The following is a 22,898-nucleotide window of genomic DNA, read 5'->3' as shown; positions in this document are numbered from 1 at the left end:
CTTCCGTTCTAGTGGGCATTCAGTGAAAAACAGTAGGCAGCCAAAGGCTCAAAGGGTTTATATCACACGCAGAATATTTTAAGTACATGCCCAGCGTAGCACCCAAAAGTATAAAATCCTGTTACAAAAGCCTTTCAGCCTGATGTCCCCCACATTTGCCATCTGGGATAAGTCACCATCTCTGTCAAGATCTTAAAGTTCTGGTTGTATTAATGTGTTGTCTTGCCAGCAACAGGCTGTCTCGTAACATCAGCCGAGTGCTGAAGCCTCTCTGTCATCCCTGCCCAACCTCTTTCCCCTGTAACTCTGCATGAGATGTATTGCTGGAATATATAATGAAATAGGTGCAAATATAGATGCGTAGGGTGAAGTCCTTGCTGTTTACCTCAGTAAAGGAAAGCCTGTCAAGCAGAAGGTTTGCCCAAGTTATCACAGTTGTTTTTCAGTGAGGTTTCTCCTGCCATGAAATACATTCGTAAATAATAAAGAAGTTCAAGCTCCAGAACAATGTCAGAAAAAAAAAAAATGAAACCATTATTTCATAGAACTGCAACAATCTGTAAATTGGAACATTTTAAAATATACTGAAAACCTAAGCAGGGGAAAATAAAAGGAAAAACAAACAATTTGAACACCTAATACAGTGCTGATAAATCTGATAAATATTGGAAAAGAATTAATCAGCAAAGAACTGGGAGCAAAGGAATGTGTTAGCTTATCAGAAATAAAAATGTTTATTTCTTTGCTGTAGGTGTTTGCATAAGTGTCCCTGTGCAATCAAGTTCTTGCTGGTTCAGTGTGGTGTACCTTGCCATGTATCAAGCAAGAAGCTGGGGTGTTTCATAAACGCTGAACCAAAGGATGACCCAGAAGAGGCTGAGCAACAGTTCCCTGTTGACTGCCCTTGAAGAAGAAGGAGCCACAAAGCTCCTTGGAGCCAGGAACTGGGGCAGGCAGGGCTCAGCCAGTCCCCAGAAAAGCCTGATATCACAGGAAAGGTTCGGCAGAGGTTCAGCTCTTGTTCTAGTCCCAACTATTCAGGATACAGAGTAGAGGAGCTTCAACGAGCCAGTTCCCTTGCTACTGTGCTAGTGTCACATCATATGTACATCCTTCTGCTTTTCCTTGTAAGCTGCTGTTCAACCTGCAGTGGAGACATCCCATCTGCCTCAGGTTCCCTGTACAAAAAGAAAACAAAGACCCTTCTAGGAAATTCTTGCTGGCTGTGTATGGTGTTTGATTTCCTGCTGCCAAGTTTCTTTTATCTCTGGTCAAAAGTTCTAGTCACCCAATAAAAGTCAATCATCACATTCACCTGGGAGCCCTGTGTCAAAGACAGTTTTACAAGATATCCTCCCCTTCACAAATAATTCCGTGAAATAAGCATTTGTAAGAGAGTAGGAAAAGACAGCAGTTAGATACTGGCAGTTGTATTTCCTCCAGGACAGGAAAAGATAATTTCTTCCAGCAGAGTAAACAAGGTTTGTCATACTTGTGCCCACAAGGTTCAAACCATTTCTGAAAACTTTATTCCAACTGCCTCAAGCGGTCAGCTGTATACCTGCACTTTTTGTGTTGCAAATGGGAATTTACATTATAGCCAAGGGACTCTCCTTACTGCCTGTCTCACTGTTTTTCCACAGCTGAAAGGTGTCTGTTTTCCCGAGAGCACAGAAACAATAATTTTCAAAACTTTCTCCAGTTTCCAGTGGTGGGTTTTTTTTTTCCCCCCCTCAGGTTGCTGTTAAAGAGCACTCTCTATTTCAATGCGAATTAATTTCACAGGGTTTTGCCTGCTGAGCGATTTTAACAAATTAACGGTAATACAACCCTTAAATTTGCCGCTTACAGAATGAAGAGCCAATTTTTTCCAAGGACGGTCGGAAGTTTTTCTTTGTCCGAGCCATTCCCCAGGGAGGACGTGGGAAGTTCTACCACATCGCCGTGTCGTCGTCACAGGTGACTGGCTCCTTGCCACTGTTTTTGGTCTCACCTGCAGCAGAAAGCAATAAAAAGTGCTATCTGGGCTCGTACCGGTGAAGAAAACCTTCAATGATGGCTTACTGGGTATAAGATAAAATGAATTTCCAAATGAGATACTTAAAAGAAAAAGGTCAACCGACTGCCTCTTTCCAAATGATATCGTTGCTTTGTTTTGGTTTTTTAATGCCTTCTGAGTTGTACATAAATAAGTAAATCCCTGTACTGCCATAAAGGATTAATCAGAAGCTCATGGGTATGCTGGATTAGAGGAAGGGATTTGAAGCTCTTCTGTGCTGAATTCCTCCCATTATCTTCAGTGGAGTTATGGTTAAGATGATTCTGACTCTATTATTTCTATGCCTGCAGCTTGACAGAAATTGCAGGGGGATGGGTGGAAGTTGCAGATGCATGGTTTATTTTTAATAGGTAATGGAGTCAAAAGAGCTCCCTTTTTTGTCAGAGAACCTTTGCTCAGGTATCTTCTTTTAAGAATAAAGAAATCTAACGCTCTTTTCTTTCTGGCAGCCCAATAGTAGCAGCGATACCTTACAGTCTATTACATCTGGTGATTGGGATGTGACGAAGATATTGGCATACGATGAAAAAAGGCATAAAATGTAAGTAAACTTTGTTCTGACAAATCAGTCTTCCCTTGTTTAGCCCTGGACGATAGTGTTAGTTACAATGGTGTTGTGTACACATCTGAAATGTATGACCATAAGGAGACGGGGATAAAGCAGCAGGAGAAGCTGTCTCCATTTTGGCTTAATGTCTCACACCATTCTGTATATCTTGTCTTATTTTGGCTTTCTCTGTGTATTTCAAACCTTTCTTTCTATGTCTATTAAATACATTTCTGCAGAGGAGTGATTTCTTCTGCTGCAACTTCTGATATTAACCTCTGAAGTCTATTTTCATTGACCACCTAGATAGTCAGTTTTAGAAAGAATCCTTTATTGACCTCTAAAAATATCAGTGCATTCAAAAAAAAAAAAAAATATCTACAAGAAAACCCCACACCACCCTTTTTCACACCTGCCTTTTATGCTTGTAAAATAACTTCTGTAAATGTTCACTTTTAAAAATACATTTCAAGATAATACATAATAAGATGTTTGGAAGGTTTTCTGGAAGCAAATACCATATAGGTTCACTTTCCTGGCAAAGTGTCAGCTGGATACAAGGCCAGTATCTCATTTTCTTAAGGTCACTGAACAGCTGAGTAAAATGCCTCCAGAATATGATTGACTTTGCATGATCATTAAGAGCACGATGCTCCTTCAAGGTTTCAAATGCCCTCCATTACCGATAACTTAAATACGATATAAGGGTCTTTATTACTTGGCAGAGCTAAGTAGCAAACCAGCACCAAAGTCTTATTTGCATTTGAACTGTCCAGTCAAGCAGAAAATACCACGTACAATATGTGCGGTCAAAATGTCCATCTAGGCAAGCACAGCTCATTGGAAGCAGACAGGCTGGGCTGAATATCCTGCCTGACACGTTATTCACCCCACGGACGCTACTTTTGCTCCATTCACATGCAATGCATCTGGGGCATCAGTTTGGACCCTGCATGTTGGACTGAGGCTGGCCACCTTCAGCAACATCAGCTGGTCAAGGAAAGTACCTCTCTGTGGCCCTCAGAGCTGTCACTGCACAACAGGGCTTTTGCTATTCAGCCAGAAAAGCAGCTCACCACAGTCTCAGCTCCAAACAAGAGCAATGAAGTACTTTTCAACTTCATACTCTGTCTTCCCTGAAAGTCCAACTCATTTTTTCAAAGAGGTCATTTCAGTAGTTTTTACATCAGACCCCAGTTAGCTATCTATCTGGGCAAAGAATGAAAAGCTGTCAGAGAAGTACAAACTGGTTCTAGAGAAAAAAAGAAAGTTGTTTTAAGGAAATTCTGAGCCACAAATCCTGATGTAAAAGACGTAAAGGTCTTCAACTTAATCACTTGATCCTTCTTGATCCACTGACATGCCCAGTCTAGGACCCAACTATTTCCATTTGTTTTAACTGCAGTGCAGCCTACAACATACCTGCTTGAGGCTCTGCAGTGATGTGTCCCTCTGTATGCTTTTCTAACTCAGTTTAAACTTTCCTTGACTTTATGAGATCGGGAAAATGACTATATGAATGGAGATGTATGAAGTACTTGTAAACACCCTTCTAATGATACAATTGCCTTTTGGGTTTTTTTTCCCCAGTTATTTCCACAGCACAGAAGATTTGCCAAGGAGGCGACATTTGTACAGGTATGTGCTTTACCAACTTCACATACAGAATTTCCCATTTTTTCAATATTACACAAATCATCACATAGAGATTGCAATAGAAAGTTTTGATGGATTGTCACAAAACTTTCCAGTAGATCTGAACACTTGAAAGAATTCAAAATTACGTTAACTAATGGCATAAACCGTTTCTATACTTCCAGATAGCAGTTTTCATGGAAATTTGATAGCACCCCACCTCTTTACAAAATCTAAAAGAAATAACCATATGTTATGTTTGCAAATGTTTTTTCTGCTATTCCAGATGACTTTAGTATCCTCCATAACTTTATGATATGTAAAAGTCTGGGTTTTAGTAACCTATTGGTAGTGTAGCTATTGCACAGTATTGTGGGAGCAGATTACAAAGGGGAAGAAACCCAAACTTTGAAATAATCATTTTGGAATCGTTATTTCATTTGTCTTATTTTTCTTCTCAATCCCCCTGTTGTCATCTCAGCATTTGCAACAGAGGGCGGAGCTGGTGATAACATCAGTTGATAAGGGACAGTCAGTATACTTTCCTTCTCTAACATGATGTCATACCTTTTTTTCCTCCCTGGGAAGGAAACTAGAGCAAACCAAATTACCTGTAATAGCATCATTTTTCCCTTTTGAGACCTCTGTGTCTGTTCACTGCACTCCACAGGTTTTTGAGAGTAGCTCTGCTCAGTGTTTATTTTCTTGACAAAAAGAAAATCAAAATTATTTTGACCATTAATTTCTATTTCAATGAGAAGAAAATCTCATTTTAAAAGCTGAGTCCAGGCACAGCTGCTCCAGAGCTGCTGGCATGAGTCAAAGAGCTTCCCACCCCTTGCTCATCTTGTCATACAGCTCACACTGGTGCCTCGTTAACCTCACCTCCCCACATAGGCAACAGGCAAAGAGATGCCCAAAATGTCACTGTCTTTGACCTTACTTTGATTACCCAGTGATCTTGGCCTCACTTCAGGTATTTGATTTCCTGCGCTGGGTAGTTTGTCTGTCTGTCATCCCAGCCCAAGGGTGTCAGCCAAGAAGCATCCTTGGCACGTGTTCATTGACAGAACTCCACTGGATTTCTGACAGCTTGTATCAGATGAAGATCTGGGTTTGTTTATTTTTTTTCCTTTTTGTGTCTGATTTAGTAGCTTGTAAATAGGATTTAAGGCAGAGACATGATCCAAGCCTATACAGGAACCCAAGAGCTACTCTGTTTTCTGTGGCTCTAAACAGGTTGCTGTTTACCTTGAAATGGTAGCAAAAGCACTCATCTGCTTTACTGTAATACTGAAAATATCTATTAGTTAATATTTTTGAAGCCTTTTGAAACTTCACTGCTATAGCAGTGCAAAATTGTATTTATCAGTATTTGTAAATAATCTGTAATTCATTCTTCAGCCTTCACTAGACTCTTACAGAGCACTTCTGAGCATATGGACAGGTCACCTTACCTTCTTCAAAAACAGACCCCTAAATACAATCTTTCCTTTCTACTTGGGTGTTATAAGAGCAACTACTTAAACCCCCAAAAAGGGCTTTGGCCTCTGAGGCAGCTGCTGGCTAATCAGACCAGTGAAGCAACCAGTAAGAAACTTAAATAAAGCAATTCCAGCTCTTTATTGTCCGTTGGAGACTAAGCGTAGAAATACTGCTCCATTGTTTCATGCCTTCATTCACCGAATTATGACTTGTGGAATTGCAACCATCATTTTCTTTTAAAAACTATACCGTCCACCTGACCTTAGTAAAAAAGACATCAGTATCCTTTTATATATTCTCCACTCGGGGAGGGGGGGGGGGAAAGCCATTACTGCTATTTAAACTCAACCAAATGGAAATCCTTTATCTCTTACTAATGTTGGACACATTATATTTATGTTCCCATTCTACACTACAGTAAGGTTCAGGTAATGTTGCTTGGAGATAACATTTGCTCAGTGACCTTCATGGACTTGTATGAACTTTTTCAGTGCAAGCACAAATGGGAACTTCAACAGGCAGTGTCTGTCTTGCGATCTGATTGAAAACTGTACCTACTTCAGTGCATCCTTCAGTCACAATCTGGAATACTTCCTGCTGACGTGTGAAGGTATGTTGGGTTTTGTTATTGCCGTTGTTGTGTCCAAGGATAGGATTTAGAGCTGGCATTGATATCTCTAGATATCCTGTGTACCTGTGGACAGCTTTGAAAGACTGGCCATAAATATCTGGGTCACTTTGCTTTTAAAGCTTTGCTCTTAACATTTTTTTTTCTTTTGTGTATTTTAAATTTTAACTAAAAGCAGATATGTGCAGCCTTTTTCTGTGTGTATCTGACTGCTGAAGATAGAGGTACATCCCTTTAGCCACTCCAAGCATCCTTAAGTAAAGTAACAGCAAAATCTAGAGGAGATAAAATGTCAAAAAGTTTGTAAGAGATAAACCATCAAGGTGGGATTAACTGTGGGTGACGGGGACGGAGTTCCAAATGCATCAGCTCATACCAGTACTGTGAGCAGGGAGATTTGAAGTAAATAAGTTACCACGAAAAGACTGCTTACCAGGAAAAGGCAGTATGCAGAAAGCTACCTAATGGACAATGTGAGTACAGAATATCTATCATTTCACTGCTCGTTCATCATAAATTTCCCTGAGCTTGGAACAATCCATAGGTCTGACAGAGATTTCTAGTTTTGAAAATGCCTTGCAATATCCAAAGGGCTAAGGATAGAGGGCATTTCAGAAGAGTTGCAAAAGCCAGCTTTTTCCAGCTCTGTTAAGCATAAATGCAGAGCTCCATTACATTTAATCCTTTGTAGTTTAATTCCGCTTAATTATCCTAAACTGCACACACAATGCATGCCCACAGAACCGGATTACCTAGCCCCCCTGGTAAGCATTATTCTTGCTGGTCATCTGCTGCTATGACTGAAGCCGCTCAGTGGCTGCACACCCTCTTAAAGCAACTCTTGCAAAGCAGCAAGCCAACAAGAAATGCCTTATTTTCAGAAGCTCAGGAACAAACAAACAAACGTGTGTGTAGCATAAAAAAAAAGTACCTGCTGCATATGCTGTTGTGGAGTAGCTCTAAGTACTCTGTCTGCTGAATATCAGCAGTCTGGCGATGCGTGGACTGCCCCTTCTCTGAATGGCGAGTGTTCGTTGGTGCCCATAACCGTTTGTGGTGAACACCACGGTTAAAGGAGTGTTTGAGATGGGAATATGGGAAATGACCAGGATAATCAAGATAAATGGGAGAAGTAGAATGGTTAACGTGATACCAAACAAAACGTCTGGACATGGACATTTGTAAAACCATGTTCCTCCCCAACGCGGAAAGGCAGACTGTATTTTGGTGTAATTTATGGGTTTCTAAAAAACTATCTTGCAGTACAGTGAAATAGCATTGACAGTATAATGGACTAATTAACTTAACAGACTACATGTAAATCTCTGAATCTATAATTATGGCAGACGTATGCAGAGAAGTGTCATTTCCCCCTAAACATTCAGTTCTGTAGTAAATGTTATTAAGTTTATGAAGTTTGTCTCTTTACAAGAAAAGCCCTGTATATCTTTCTTCTTGTTTTCATTTCAAGAAAAGCTGTCAGCTACTAGAGACAGTGTCCATTTCTTTTGCACCAAGATAATTGTTTTACCATAATAAGAAGCATTTGTGAATAACAAGATTAAGGTTTCTAAAGGATCCTATCAAAAGTTATGAGGTTATATGTTTGGATTACATTGTATCTCATTCACAAAACCCTGCAGTGATACTTGAAGAGATTAATGAGTTTTATTAGTGTGTACATTAATCCAAGTACATGAGATAATGATTTTGCATAACAATCTGTGGGCCAGATTTTCAGCTGCTGAAATCAATATGTCCATTGTAAGGTTATCTGTTTACATCTGCTGGACGTATCTTTGTATCTTTTCATTATACAGGAGTAAATTCTCAAACTGTAATCTCAGTATAGCACAAATACAGCACAGCTTGAACTATGGAGCCAATGTCAATGTCTCTGCTCAGACACCTTTACAAAATATGTGTACATGAGAAAATACAAAGATCTTCGTAGGATTTCGATTTTCAATTATTTTATAAAAATGTCAGTCCATTACATTTGGTGGAGTTATTCCTTATTTACATAACTGAAAGTGAGAGGTCTTTCAGCTTTTTTGCTTTCAAGCCCTTTACAGGAACATTTCTTTTTAGCACGTTTTGTGTAGGATCCATCTAACGTTAGATATCTGCTGTGGGTACCTCAGAGACAATTCCCTTTGGTTCATGCTACAGCTCTTATGGGTCAGGTCAGTGGAATCACTGTTCTGGCTGAAATGCAGACTTCTGAATAAAACTAATCATCGCCTCAGACTGGTCATACAACTTAGGGTAGAGCTGTTGTGGTCTGATGGAGAATCACTTGGATCCACTAACAGGAGACTTCCTTTTCCACAGCTCCTCGGGCTGCTTAGCTAGAACTTGGCCTTGCCTCACTTTCTCAGGGTATTATTTTATTGCTTATAAGCAGTCATTCTCTAGTATACTCTTGAGTAGCAGGAAATCCTATTTATTCATATACACGTACAATACACAGGTGGAAAAGCTACTTGAATGAGCACATATCGAGGAGCTCTGCTTATCCTGCAGCTGACCATGAAGCAGAGCAGCAGCAGCCACTGGAGGCGAGAGGTGTACAAGTGTTTTTCTTACATCTCCTGCTGCCCAAGGGCTTCTGCCAGGAGTTCCCATCTCTGCTTCCTCCCAGAAATTCACAGTTGGGATTGTCTGGCATTGACCAGACAGTGGCAGACAATACATGTTGCTGTTTGGCGCTTTCTTTTCCATCTGTGTTGCATAAAAGCACTCAGAGCTTGAGTCTTGCTGTATAATTTGTCACTACCTGCAAAAGTGTGTGTTTGTAGCAGTAACCGCCGTATGACTTTATGTCAGACCCATATGTGTCTCCAAAGGTAGATAAACTTAAATGATTTTACTCTGACCAAGCCTATAATAATTTAAAATATTGTATTTTCTCAGTTGTCCACAGGACATACACATGGGCAAATATTTATGGCTTGAAAACAATTTCTGTACTGACACTTAGAGACTAACCTTCACCGTACCTGAGTTTCACTCTGTCCCTTTTATTAACTTGCTTTGTGATCTTCAGTTGCAAACTTCCCTGAGTTTAGAGACACAGACACGACGGTGGGTCACCTTAACCTCTCTGAAACAGATGGGAGGGGTTGTAAGATTTGATTAATCAACTGATGCTTATAAAGTATTCAGTGATACTTAAGTGAAAAGCACTGGAAAGGGAAAACATATCTTAAAAAAAAAGAAAATGAAAAAAGCCAAACAAACCAAGATAGGTCTGGCATTACTAATTTGATCCCAAAGGTCAAGAGTTGGAAGCTTTCTACTGTTTTGCCAACTGACAGGGCTAGCACAAAGGACACAGGCACCAAATTAAAAAAGTTAGCTTATTTTTACTTATGTTTAAAGTGATAAAATAATGAGAAAAATAATACAGTGAAAATAAAATAAAGCAAGGTAAGGTAAAGCAGCAAAACAATAAGCGAACAACTATAGCAAGCAGAAAATAAGGTAATGCACCTAATCATTATTACATAGAGTTAGCGATAGCGATTAAGAAAGATACATCACCAATTGCCCTATTAATATGTTACCATCATCCAGATCTGCAGTCGCTGGGGAGCCCATTTGCAGCAAGGATTGGAGAACCCTTCCCAGCAATTGGGAAATCTCTGTACAGTGCATCCACTGTATAGATGAGGCTTCCAAATTTCCCTGCGAATGGTCCCTGCTTTTGTACAGTTGAATAAACAACTTTCTGTCTTAAACTTTGAAAAATATCTGGTGTAGTTTTCTCCTTGTTAACTTCCATCTCAAGCCTGGCCAGGACGAGAGGGAGATAACAAGAACAAAAGAATCTACTAATCTTGATCTCTCGACAAAACTTATCACGACTTGCCCCATTCCTTTGCCATCTGTGGTGACAGGGCACATCTGTGCTTAATTTTGGCTACTGTTATGCAATTAGTACCTTTCTGCTGGCTAACCTTACACAGCAAGCGTTACAGCAAAGCTTTGTAAGTGTTACAACAAAACTTTTATAAACTGGCATATATTAATAAGGTAATACACTGCATATGTGATCAATATTATATATATCAGATATATTGTTAGGTTGTGAGTTTCATCTAGAGGTCAACTTTGGTTCAGGGCCTCACTGCTCAGACCCTAGTATTTAATCTACTCGCTGCTTTGGTACCTGTATAATTATATACAGGCAGCACGTAATTGTTTTAAAGGTTTTTTCGCTGTCCTGCAGACTGTGCTTAGCAGCAGTGCTACCTGGAAAGACTAAATGAGAGAAGTATGCTATAATAAAAGGTAACCTCTCTTTCAAGAGGACAATGTAATGCTTTCTGTCAGTAGGCAACATTTATTGCAATCACTCAGTCCCAGAAGGCTAGTTACCTTATTTTTCATCTAATTTTATATGCTCATGATTGAATTACTTTAGCAGAATCTAAGGAAACATGATGCTTTGCAGACTACTGTTAGATTATCTCCTCTAGACACTGTCAGAAAAGCAATATGTGCTGGAGCGAGGTCACTCCTACTGTCATTTTCATCATAAAATAGGGATTTTACACTTCTGTCTCCTCTCATAAACCAGCACAGGCACTGCCACTGATTCCCTCTAAGATAAACAGAAAGAAGATCTGGATGGAAGGATTTTGCTGCTTTATACATAAATTTGATTGAGGATGGGGTTTTCTCATCTGGATTGGTAGGTAAAATTCAGTTGCATAGAGAAAAAGGTAATAAATTATAAATTTTGGCTGTGGAAAGCAATTTATTCCCATTTCCTTAGTGGGGCTCAGACATGTACAGTGCAAGGCTGAATGACTCTGAGCCAGAAAAGCACTAAAGCCCATTTTTAGGGAATAACTCCTTCTCATCTGAAAGATAAAGCCTTATCGACGACTACCACTGTAGTCATCTACATAGTGTTTTAGTATTTCCATCTTGAACAGGCGCATCGTGTCTTCAATGACTCCTTCCCTTGTTCCCCAGTGTAACCTGCCAGCACTGGTAAAACTTGAGTCCTGATGAGGTTGTTCATGGGGGAAGAAAGGGTGTGCAACCATTTCTGTTGAAGTTTAACTTGTACTCTGACACTCTGTGTAGCAGGTTTGGTGACAGTGTTTTCACTCTCATAAAAAATCTGTAAAGTCACTGAGACTTTTGCCTGAACACACAGAACTGTCAAAGATTTTCTGGATCCTGGAGTTCAAGTCCCTGTGACTGAAGACAGTGGCATCGTAGCATCCTTTAGTTGTTCCTAACCATCTGTTAGTTGGTCAGTCTCCATCAGCTGACTGCAACCATTATCTGATCTTGGCCAGCTCAGTGCACTTGGGGAGGTGTGAGGTTCCCCACAAAGGGTTAGTGCTCTCTAATGAATTAGGGGAATGGTGAGGAAGACCTCTGGCGCATACATACATTACTGCAATTAATGCCATTTAATGAAAATCATGAAAATGATAGGAGGGTGTGTTGTTCATGGAACACCTACCAGCCTGCTGATCACAATTCTCCATAATCATGCATGATTGGGAAGGGATGAATCATTTTTAGGGATGATATGAAGAAAATTGATAGTTACACAGAGGGAAGGGGACTGTAATGAAGGCTAGGAGAGAACTTTTGCTTCATGCTTCACATAGTTGCTGGTGACAGAAAAGTGCCTCTGCCACTGCTCTGGGTATTATCCTTCCATTCATTAACCAATTTGGGAAAAATCAGCTTTCACTTTGGAAAGAGACAACAGTGTAACTTAGAAGAGGGAACACTATCTTCTTCTATATGTCTCCAGTCTGTCTTTTCCAGAAATAGTAAGATTGTTTCGATTCAAAATACCACAAAATCACTATAGTTTATCCCAGTTTTTTGAAGATTATCTCTGCTGGAACCTGTGTTTGTAGCTGACTGGTAGCCTTTACTGTCAGTGTTGTGCAGGTCAAATGACTTTAAAGCTGTCTCTCTCTTTAGGGAAAGGAAAATAGGCTCTTCTAACAAAAATGTTAAGGTATAATCACCTGATTTGGATGTCCTCTGTAGCACTGCGGTTATCAGCAGCTTAGCCTAGATCCTGTAGATCAGTAATCACAGGTAACAAGAATGAAGTAATTTCTGCCTTTCCTAGCAGGCAATTTTGTAGCTGTAGAGTGAAATGATATGCTGTAACTGAGCTGTACTTGATAAAATACCCAAAGAACCAACAGGAAAGGGATTTATCTGGGTATACATCTGCTTTTTCCCCAGGTCTGAGCCAGCAGCCAGGATGGCAACAGCTCTGTAACCCCAGTCCTGGCCCTGCAGTGCTTAAGGATGCCTATAGGCTTGGGAAATCACTAAAATAGGATTTATAGCTCTTAGGTCCTGCCTGATAAAATCCTGGTCCAGCCCCATAAACAGAGACCAAGTGGTGCAAGCACTGAGTAGGAAAATGTTGCAGTTCAGGGTTCTCCTTTGAGAGTGATTCATGCTGATGAAGAAGCAACACAGCCAAATTAGCAATAATCTGAGTCAAGTTCCTCATACCATTGTACATGTAATCCATTCTGTCTGTGTATTTATGAGTTTTAAAGACAAGGGATGCAAGTTTATTCTTTATAGAGGCAGCATGTAGCTATAAACTTCTCAGCTCCTTAAACTGTTTCATGAGATTTAATTATCTTCTTTCCTCCCTCTTGGTGGAATATGGAAACACCATCTGGACATGGCAACACTTAGGAGCTTTACTGCTGCTTCCACTTACTAGGTTTATTCTGAGCATTAAAAAAGTCCTTTTATTATTCTACATTTCTTTGATTTTCCATATTTTTGTTGGAGTCGGAAAAGACTTTCACTACCAAGTTTTGTCAAATCATCTGGGTCTGCTTTGTGGCAGGTTGCCCTGACCTGGCTTTTAATCACGTTTTAACACCGCAGAGTCCAGAGCATGATTTAGCAAGGTTCAGCCTTCCAGTATGGAGAGGTTTAAAACCATGTTTTGGAATCATTTAACAAAGCTAGATTTTTCTGCCCTCTGATGTGGTCACAGCACAAGCTGCCCACGCAGATGACCCAAGTCTGAAATGCATGGTTACGCTCCTGGGGGATACCATATACACTGGAATTTTTAGCGTAGGTGGATCCAGATTACAAAAGACATTGAGTGAAATAATTCATTTATAGAGAGAGGTGCTTTAGAAGAACGCACCAGCTCAGTATTTACGCTTGTTGAGACCAGGATTGAAAACAGGGCTTATGTCCTTGATCACTGTGGTCATTCTAAACCCGGTTAGTGACTGCTAACTAGCACCTCTCTGCTTTCTTTTAATAATGTGGCAAGGGCTTTTTACTAAAACCCACTAGCCAGCACTCCTGTGCAAAATAACTTTTAAAGGAGGCTGGAGGTGGTCAGAAAAGTGGGAAAACTGGGTCATTATTGCTGCCTCGTGTGCTGCACAGCCCAGTGCTGTACAGCGAGAGATCAGCCCAGCCAACAGCCGGGTGGGTGGGAACAGCCTTTGGAACGCCAGCATCCAGCACCATCACCATTGGCATCACTCAGCTCAAGGATTTAAAAAACATGATTTTTTTTTTTTTTAAACATAAAATTCTGGGCATTGTTTCTAGTACTGTGGCTGTAATTGGATGCCATTACAACATAAAGACTTTGTCATTTCTGGGGATATATATTTTGGAAAAATCTCCTAGTATTTTATTCTCTCATGGGATTACTAGCTGGTTTAGCTTGGAATTATTGATTAATTTCACTGTAACAAAGCAACACTATATTTTCTCCATTGTCTTATGGATTCAATCAGTTTCATCTGCATTTTTTAATGCTGACTTTAGGGAACTTTTTCCCTGAAAAGCCCATAAAATCCTAAAGGTAGGAGATTTAATCAACAAATATCTTCACAAAAATGTGCTAGTTCTGGCATATCACTTATGAGAAATCTTTATCTGTAATATTCATCACAAAAAATCAGGGGCTTCTACTATTGCAGACTTACTTTCTGAATAAAAGTGTGTGAATCCTTTCTGCTTCAGTAGAGAAGATAACATTTATTGTTCACCATGAGTGAACCTAACCACATTTTGATTGTTTCTTCATTAATATGAGGGGACATGAGATCATCACAGATACATTATTGGCACTAATTTGTACATCTATGTCACTATGAACAGGAAGAGCTTAATATTATTTAATATCTCAGGATAATTCCATATTGAGATTTATCAGGATACAGGGAAGAGGGAATAGAACTTTTACTGTTGCTAAATTTAATACTGCACTAAGTGTTTGATTCAGGTTATGGCAAGATGTGTCACACCCTTTGCACCCTTTCCCAGATGGTCATTTTCATGCTTTTTACCAAGTGGGGAGCAGAGGTACAGCGAGAATTAGTGGTTTGCCAATGGCCACATCTTGAGTCAAGTATCGTGACCCCATTTCCTTCCTCATATTGCAAGACAGCACTCCAAGGAAAAGCACCATTTGCTACTGGAACAGACCAGATCCTTGCCTAGCTCTGTAGCCTGTCTCCTTCACTGGATGGTGCATAATTATGCTCTTCAGGATTTTTACAATAATGTACCCATCAGGGACATGTCTGCCCAGCTCCCACAATAAAAGGTTGGTTCATACCTTCAGGCAGGAGAATAATGAATCTCTTTCTACATCTTCCTCAGTTCTTTCATTTAATCAGACCTTTTAACCTGTGCCATTTGGGCCAGACCTACTATCCCTGGAAAGCAACAGAAAACCTGGAGACAAGGATTTTTTTTTACTAACTATGAACAAGCAGATGCAAGGAGCCATAAAATGATGTAAGATGTCTGCCATTCAACAGCACCAGTTCATAAAGCAACGATTTCTCCACAAAACCTAACTACATTGCTCTTGTATTGTCATACATATCACACAGAAATCCTGCACATCACAGTCTCATCAATAGCATCCCTAGAACCAGATTGTTCTTAGTAGTCGTCATGCTCAGGTAAACGTGAGTGCACGTAACAATGAAAGTATGCAGCTTAGCTCTTCCCTGGATATATTTGGCTATTTATGGACTACAAAATAACTCAACATATAGGCAAATGTATCTGCAAAAAGTAAGTGGATTGCTTTCTTTGTTCCCTTTTGTGATAGGTTTGTGCTTGGCTGGGGGCCAACTCACACACACAGGCTCACGCAATCCCCCCTCCATCTGAGGATAGGGGAGAGAATTAAAGAGGTAAAGGGAAAAAAGGACTCGTGGGTTGAGATAAGGACAATTTAATAACTAAACTAAAACAATATTGAAAATAATGCTATATACAAATATACAAATGGGTGATACACAGTGATACTGCCCCCCCCCCCCCCAAAGATAAAAGGCCACGCCCTTCCCCCTCCCAGAGCAGGGAGAGTCCCGAAACTGCACTCACGGAATGGAGATAACAGTCTGAGCGTCCCAAACTGAGAGCTGACCAGGGTGGGGGTGGAGGCCTTGGGAGAGCGACCACCTGGAGCGAGATGATCCGGAGCAAAAGAGATCCGGAACCAAAAGGGCCGATCTTCCGGAGGGTCCTCACCTATATACTGGGCATGACGTGTATGTTATGGAATAGATTATTGGCCACTCTGGGTCTCAATCCCAAACCTGAGATCAAATCCTGGGCTAGTAACTGGGGCTGTGCTCCCTCCCAGCTTCTCCTGTTTGCAGACAGCCAGAGAAGCTGAAAGACCTTGGCAGCCGCATAAACATCACTTTTTATCAGCTTTCTTCTGAGCACAAATCCAAAACACAGCCTCTTGCTAGCTATTATGAAGAAAGTTAACTCTGCCTCAGCTTAACTCAGGACACCTTTCTATAATAAACTCATCATGTCATTTGTATAGTTGGATTCTCCAAATCCTGTGTTGAATGTGTATATCTATACATATACTTACAAACAGGTTGGTTTTTGCAATACTTGTTTTAATTTGTTGGTCCGTATCTAGACATGGAGAGTTCAAAGACACATTAGGTAACAGGGGTCTGAGAAGTCCTAGCTACCTGCAAAATGCTAGTTAGGACACATAGGCTTGATTTTTTTCTCTGCCACAAGCTCCTTTAGAGAACTCAGGCAGGTCTTGTAATTCCCAGCTTCCTAGAGGTGTTGTGAAAATAAAATCCATTACTGACTGTAATGCTCAGACGGGCAGTGACAATACGGGGCACAGAGGCTCCTAGACGGACAAATTACCAGAGTGGTTTTGAAAGATTCAGTGAATCTTCAATCTATTCACTGCAGAGAAACCTTCCTAGCATATTAGTATGCAGGAGAGCACTCCTGTAACAAAACCAGCATGTAAAATGATTAAATCATGCCGGAGCGAAGAGTTAACAAGGCATGGCTGCACACGTTTGCTGTTAGCTCACAGCACCGTGCGATGTTTTGTCTTAATAGCAATTCAATAACTAGTCTATAATTACATCACAGGCCTTAATAAGTGCGGGCCCAGTCCTCCCAGGTGCTGAATGCTCTTAACTCCTACCGTGAAAGGAGCTGGAGGTGCTCAGCGGAGCCCATCGGCACATGGGAAGATGCGACTCCAGCAAGACCAGCATCCCGTGGCGCCGCAGCATCACCCAGTGCCTTTGGAGACAGGCAACGACCTCTTGAACGAGGGATTGAATTTTGAGTTATAGAAGCAGTAAAGCAGTTATGAAAAATATAACAACCCATTTTGGCTTAAAGCACATCATTATGTATTATATGCTTTTATAGCACAGGGAGTGTGTCAGGAATCAGGAGATCCAGTGCAGTTACAGGGGGGATTATCATCCTGCAGCTTTTCCAGTTTGGAGGGTATTTAAATGTGTATGTGCGTGCAGTTTTTGGGTGTATGGAAGTATTGATCTTCTAAGAAGGATTTGAACAAGGAAAAAAGTATTTGCTTGTCAAACGCTACAGGGAGAGTGTTTCATTAGGAGTGTTTTCTGCCGATAGCACCCAGGTTAAAATGGTAGAAACTCTGTTTCTTGTGTTTGAGAGATGAAGAAGATGAAGTTCCGATTTAACCTCTCCAGGTAACTACTTCACATGGCTTGGGGCATGTCTGGCAGATGGCTGGGGAAAGCTTGCTGCTGTGGGTGCAAATACCTCACCCCAGGGCCTGAAACAAATATTAAACACACAGAGGGGAAGTATCTACGTTTAATCCCTACATAAACTTACATAGAAAGCCTGCTGCCTGGTAATATTTCTGAAACATGTGGTTGTCAACCCAAGCAAGTTTAGTGTCAACTAATGATATCATAAAACTACCGACCATGCTAATGGCAAATCATCTTAGAGAGTCTCCAAAGCACTTCTCACTGACATTCAACCCAATGCTTCCTAAGTGCAGCTGGTCCTGCTAAGAGGGCCAGAGCTTGGCAATTCAGGTGACCTTTGGCGAGGATCATAACAATTGATGTTGTTGAGGTGGTCTAAAGAGACTTAACTGAATGCTGAGATAGCTACTAGCACTGAAAAGGAGTTTTATTAACCCAGTCGAAAGCCTATGGATAGAGAAGCAGAATAGGCGCTCCCTGGTTTGAACAAATGTGGAAGGTTGTTTCACAGATCTACCAGTCTGCTGCCTGTGCCGCAGATAGGCTCACTCCAAGCTAGGTTCAGGAACTGAATTAAATTAAAATTAAATATAGTATTGTTTCTCTGCTGGGATCAGTTCTAGAAGCTGTTCTGCTGTTTTGCTGGATGGTTGTACAAACGTTTCTGATCAAGGGAGTGGGAAATGCTGGGATGGGACCGAGTGGCCAAGGTGGGGATGGAAGTGGACGACACTAGTTTAAATCTTTTAGAGAACCACAGAACGAGGATTTGGGAGTAGTTTATGGGCCATTTGATAACTACAGCTTATTACTACTGCACCCCAGAGCAGAGTGGTATCAATATTCTCTATTATTCAAAAATAAATTATGGTTTATGTCTGCTGTCCCCAAGTTATATTATTTTCCATCACAGCAAGTGTTATAATATGTTTCAACAGAAAGGTTTGCTACTTACTGTCTTATGGGCAGCTCATTTTCTGAACCATCTGAACTGTCTTTGGCCTGGATCTGGGGTCTACAGCACGGGGCAGAAAGCCAGTGTTGGGCACTCTGTGCTATGGGGTTCTGAACATGGTGTCTTTCTGGGTAGAGCAGGTCAGGCAATCCCCAAAAGCATTCTGTCCTTGTGTGACTGCACAAACCAGGCATCCTAGCCAACATCTCTGGCTAACAAAATCCAAGATGTGTAAGAGACATGGAGGTAATGCTGAAGCACAGTTAAACATCCTGCAAAGCATGGCCACCAGGAACCAGGCATGGCCAACCATGTGGACGCACGTTCCCACCCAGCCCAATGCTAAGTGAGCCCAGCAGCCGTGCCTGTGCCTGGGAGGCATTCCCGGTGGTTGCTCACATATTGGGTCACTGGGTGGCTGTTATCTGTTGTGACCAGAGTAGTTTCCTGTACAAGGATGATTACGACAACGCTTGGGTTTTTGTATACCCAGTAGCAGGAGGCTGTAATTAGTGCTTCCAGGCAAACTGTGACCTTTTGGAACTTTTCCTGAGGCTTATGAAGCTTAAATTAGTTTCTGCTGTTTGAAAGCATGCACAGACTTAATCTCTGGGTCCTATTTATATTATAATTACAATATAATTCACATTTGCATTCACTTGACTCCCTTTCTTACTTAACAGCCGAGGTTGGCTCTTGTGTCTGAACTCCTTTGTGCACAGTTCATGGGTCAGAAATCCCATGGGTAGAGGCAGGATGGGGGGGTGCTTATTCTCTCTCCCTCACATGCTCATATGACTTCAGAATATCAGGCTGGTATGAAAAATCCCTCTTGCACAAACAGAAGGTACCACAAGAGCTTTTTCTCTGGGAAAAGAGAGGATGTTATCAGTGGTTTTGGAATTTGAAAGAGAACTTCTTTTCTATCAGCTGTTAGCAACGTAGTTATTAAAGTAGTATGAGATGAATTTAAATGGTGGCTTTTGTGGATGTTCCAGTCACTTTCTGTCTTTAAGCAGACCATTCATTTATGTTCTAAAATATTTCACTGTATTGTTATGCATTTTTAATGCAGTGTAAAGTAGCCATAAATACTCGGTAACATAGACTAAAAGGAAAAAAAAATGCATGAATATTTAATAATAGAATTAATAGAAAACACCCGTAATTTCCAGTGCATGAAAAAAGGAGATTGTGAACTGAGAGTGAAACTCCTATTCCCTTTAAAATTTCCTCATTCTGCAAAGCACTCTGCATTCCTTGCTTTTGCATTATTTGATCCAGTTTTCTTTTTGATTCTTACTTGTAAATAGGAGCTGTATGGCATTGCCCAGAGGAAGGTGATCTATCATCTGCTTACAGCCAGGGTTCTTGTCATTCGGTCATTCCGTACGTATAAAATTTTATCTGAACTCCACTCATAGGAGATAAATGACCATGACAACAGCCTTTCTCCGATTCTTCAAATAATGAAGCTTCAACAAATCAGGCAGTGGCCTCCTGCATGTTGAGACCAGGGTGCATGTGCGTTATTTCCAGCTATATGAGCGACCTTGGTTGAACTCATTATTCTGCAGTGGATAGTACAGATGTTACCACCCCACAAGATTTAAAGCTTCCTCTAAGGAAAACTGCGTCTTTCACCTTGTTAGCCAGCTGGACCTGCTGTAAGGTTTATTGCTGGCTTTTGTTTTCTGTTTCATGATACTTGTTTAGTCCCTTATTAATGCAGTCAGTACGCTAAGGATATATTAAAACCTGAGAACTCAGGAGATTAAACAGCTTAATAACCAGACAATGTGAAGCAATGTTATTTATGGGTTGGGTTTTTTTAGAATAAGTTAATATCCAGGATCAGTTATTCGTTAACTAGCTAGGATATCATTATTTTGTTGCAATAGAATTTTGCTTATGGAAAAGAGTAAATTAAGATTATATAAATCAATTTCTACTAGGCTTCTAATGGAATGAACACAAAATATGCAATGGGGTTTTCTTTTGTCACTGTTAATGAGTTGTAAATGGCACTGAGAAGAGAGTATTTCCTTTCATGCTGTGATTACATGGAAATATCCTTTTCCCTTAAATATCTCAGCAGTGTGTTTGTTAGAGAAGCTGGGAAGAGTAACGGGGACTGTGACACTCTTGCTGCCTTTCCACAGCCCTACCAGGACATGACTACACAGTCTCTCCATCATGACGGCACTACTATTTGTAATACTTTTTCATCATGGAATCACAAAATCATAGGAGAATTCAGGTTGGAAGGAGCCTTAGGAGGTCTCTAGTGCAACCTTCTGCTCCAAGCAGTGTCAGAGAAGAGATCGGACCAGGTTGCTCAGGGCTGTGTCTATCTTGTGTTCAAAGCCTCCAAGGATGGAGAGTACACAGCCTCCCTGGGCATCCTGGGTTATCCAGAGACTTTCCAAGGAGGGCAGGGAATACAGAAAATGTCAGACACGTTCCTCCACGTATGGTATTTCTCTTAGGATTAGCATATACTAATCCAATAAGAAACTTACATTTTAAAAATAGAGACAAATGTTAAACTTTTGCTTTCATCTCTTTTCAAAGTTTGCAGAAAGCCTGGATTAAAATTGAATTAAAAGAGGTTAAATTAATGAGGGATTCAATTAAAATGAGCAGGAAATAGAACAGAAATTGTAAAGAGAGTTGAGTATGGACATTTCTGTGTTCAGATTTGTTCTGCCAACCATAGATCTGAACCAGCATAATAAAACAAAATACCTCAGCCTTTTGGGAAGTGAGCTGGAGTGGTTCCTCCTACCTCTGGTACTCACGTCTCCAGGTACACAGTTATGGTGTACTGTCAGGTTCAAGAATTCTGCAAGCAAATTCTCCTAACCTACCTCCTTTCTACAGCTGATCTTATCACTGTAATGGTTGAATGTACCTACAACATTTCTTGAAGGTCATAGGTTTTCCACATTCCTCTTTGGAACCATCCACAGGCATTATTGCATTATAGCTTTTGAAAACCTTCACCAAAGCCTCCTGAAAGGAAAGAAATGCTTTCACTTAGCCCACTCGATATGATACCTCATTGGATGATATTAATTAAGAAGAAGAGGATGTGGATTAGTGAAAGAATTGTAAGGGGAGGTTAACTACCAGCTAAATGAAAGAAGGCAGTAGATTATGATGAAGAGAAATGAAAGGCTAATTGGAGATCAGCAGCAGGGATCATTAGGAGCTGGTCTTGGCAGTGGCCTTACTTAGATTGTTTCCTGGCAGCCTGGGAGCCCAAAGCTGGGCAAAGCTAATGGAATTTGTTAAGGCCACAAAGCTGATAAGCATCATCAGAAGGCAAAGAAAAATACTGGAGGATCTGTCTGTCTTGCAGGACTGAAGTGGGAGAAATTAATAGTACAAAGAGCAAAGTTAAGCACATGGTGACTCAGGGCAAGAATTTTTCTTGTATTCTTGAAGCTCAAGAGTTACAAATGCCTCAGAAGAGCAGATGGGTGCCTGGGCATGCAATGCTGATCACTGGGTGTCTGCAAAGTGCCTGATGGCTGTAGTCAGGGGAAAGGCAAATGCTCTTTTGGGATGGATCAGGTGAACAATTTTCCATAGAACTGGGTAAGTAGCAGCTTCACTGTATAAGGACCAGTTAAGAGGCCCTCTGCAGCAGGGATAGAGTCCTGGTCATTTCTGTTCAGGAAGGAGGAACTGAATGTGAGACGCTCTTGCATTGAAGAATAAGAGGAAAAGAAACTTTGTCTTACAAAAGGGAGCTAAAATAATCTAGTTTATCCTACTGGATGAGAGGTTTGGAGACACATGACTGCACTAACTGTAATGGGAATACTCATGATTAGTAGAAAACAGCTTATTGGAACTAACCCCAAAAGGTGTAAATTGGAGTGACAGCCAGAGTAGCTTCACATCAGAAGGCAGCTCCTACCAGAGGAGGACACCAGTAGGAATTACATCAGTGGAAACGGAGTTATATTTAGAGGGCGTTTGTCAATACTTTTGTAATACACAATTACCTGAAGAAGCAAGGGAGGGTTTTGTCAGACCTGGAGGATCCACATCCTTCCGTGTTGCAGTGACCATAGGACAGACACTGGGATGGAGCTGGTTGGTGTCAGCCCAGCTTCCCACACCACTGCTTATAGGCGCCTCTCAAAATCCCGTGGAATGGACTGAGGACCTCACCATGCTTATTCACTCAGGGAACCTTTTGAAAAACTCATTGGACCTAGTTTGTGTAGTATAATGGAGGATAAATCTCTTGCTCGTTTGCCCTCTAGACACTGCTAACAGAAGCCACCTCAGAACAACCAGATTTATTGCTGCTCTACATAAAGTAAGCACAAAGTTTATTACTAATATCAGATGGGGCAGAAAGAAGCAGTACCATCGGTGTGGTTTGTGCAATCCTGCATGTTGCCTGAGAACAAGACAGTATTGATTATTTTACAAGACAAGTTACATTTGAGGAAGTAAAGATTAGATTAAAATATTAAATGCCTTGGGGAGGGTGAATAGCAGCACAAATCTGATGTTTG

The 22,898-nt window shown here is 40.8% G+C and overlaps 1 protein-coding gene across 1 annotated transcript in view; it reads left to right on the top strand.

Annotated features, from left to right (window-relative positions):
• Window positions 1–22,898, top strand: part of DPP6 (dipeptidyl-peptidase 6) — a gene marked incomplete at its 5' end in the record, with an annotated part of 117,577 nt that overhangs the window by 73,783 nt on the left and 20,896 nt on the right. The window contains 4 exons of the mRNA XM_010072457.1: window positions 1,852–1,959; window positions 2,509–2,600; window positions 4,197–4,244; window positions 6,218–6,336. Of these exons, the coding sequence (XP_010070759.1) occupies window positions 1,852–1,959; window positions 2,509–2,600; window positions 4,197–4,244; window positions 6,218–6,336 (367 nt within the window). The remainder of the gene's footprint in view (window positions 1–1,851; window positions 1,960–2,508; window positions 2,601–4,196; window positions 4,245–6,217; window positions 6,337–22,898) is intronic.

This window comes from Pterocles gutturalis, unplaced genomic scaffold (genome assembly GCF_000699245.1).
Source record: "Pterocles gutturalis isolate BGI_N339 unplaced genomic scaffold, ASM69924v1 scaffold8987, whole genome shotgun sequence".
NCBI classification, from domain to species: domain Eukaryota; kingdom Metazoa; phylum Chordata; class Aves; order Pterocliformes; family Pteroclidae; genus Pterocles; species Pterocles gutturalis.
Note: the sequence above shows the minus strand (reverse complement) of the source record. Positions and strands in the feature narration are given on the sequence as shown.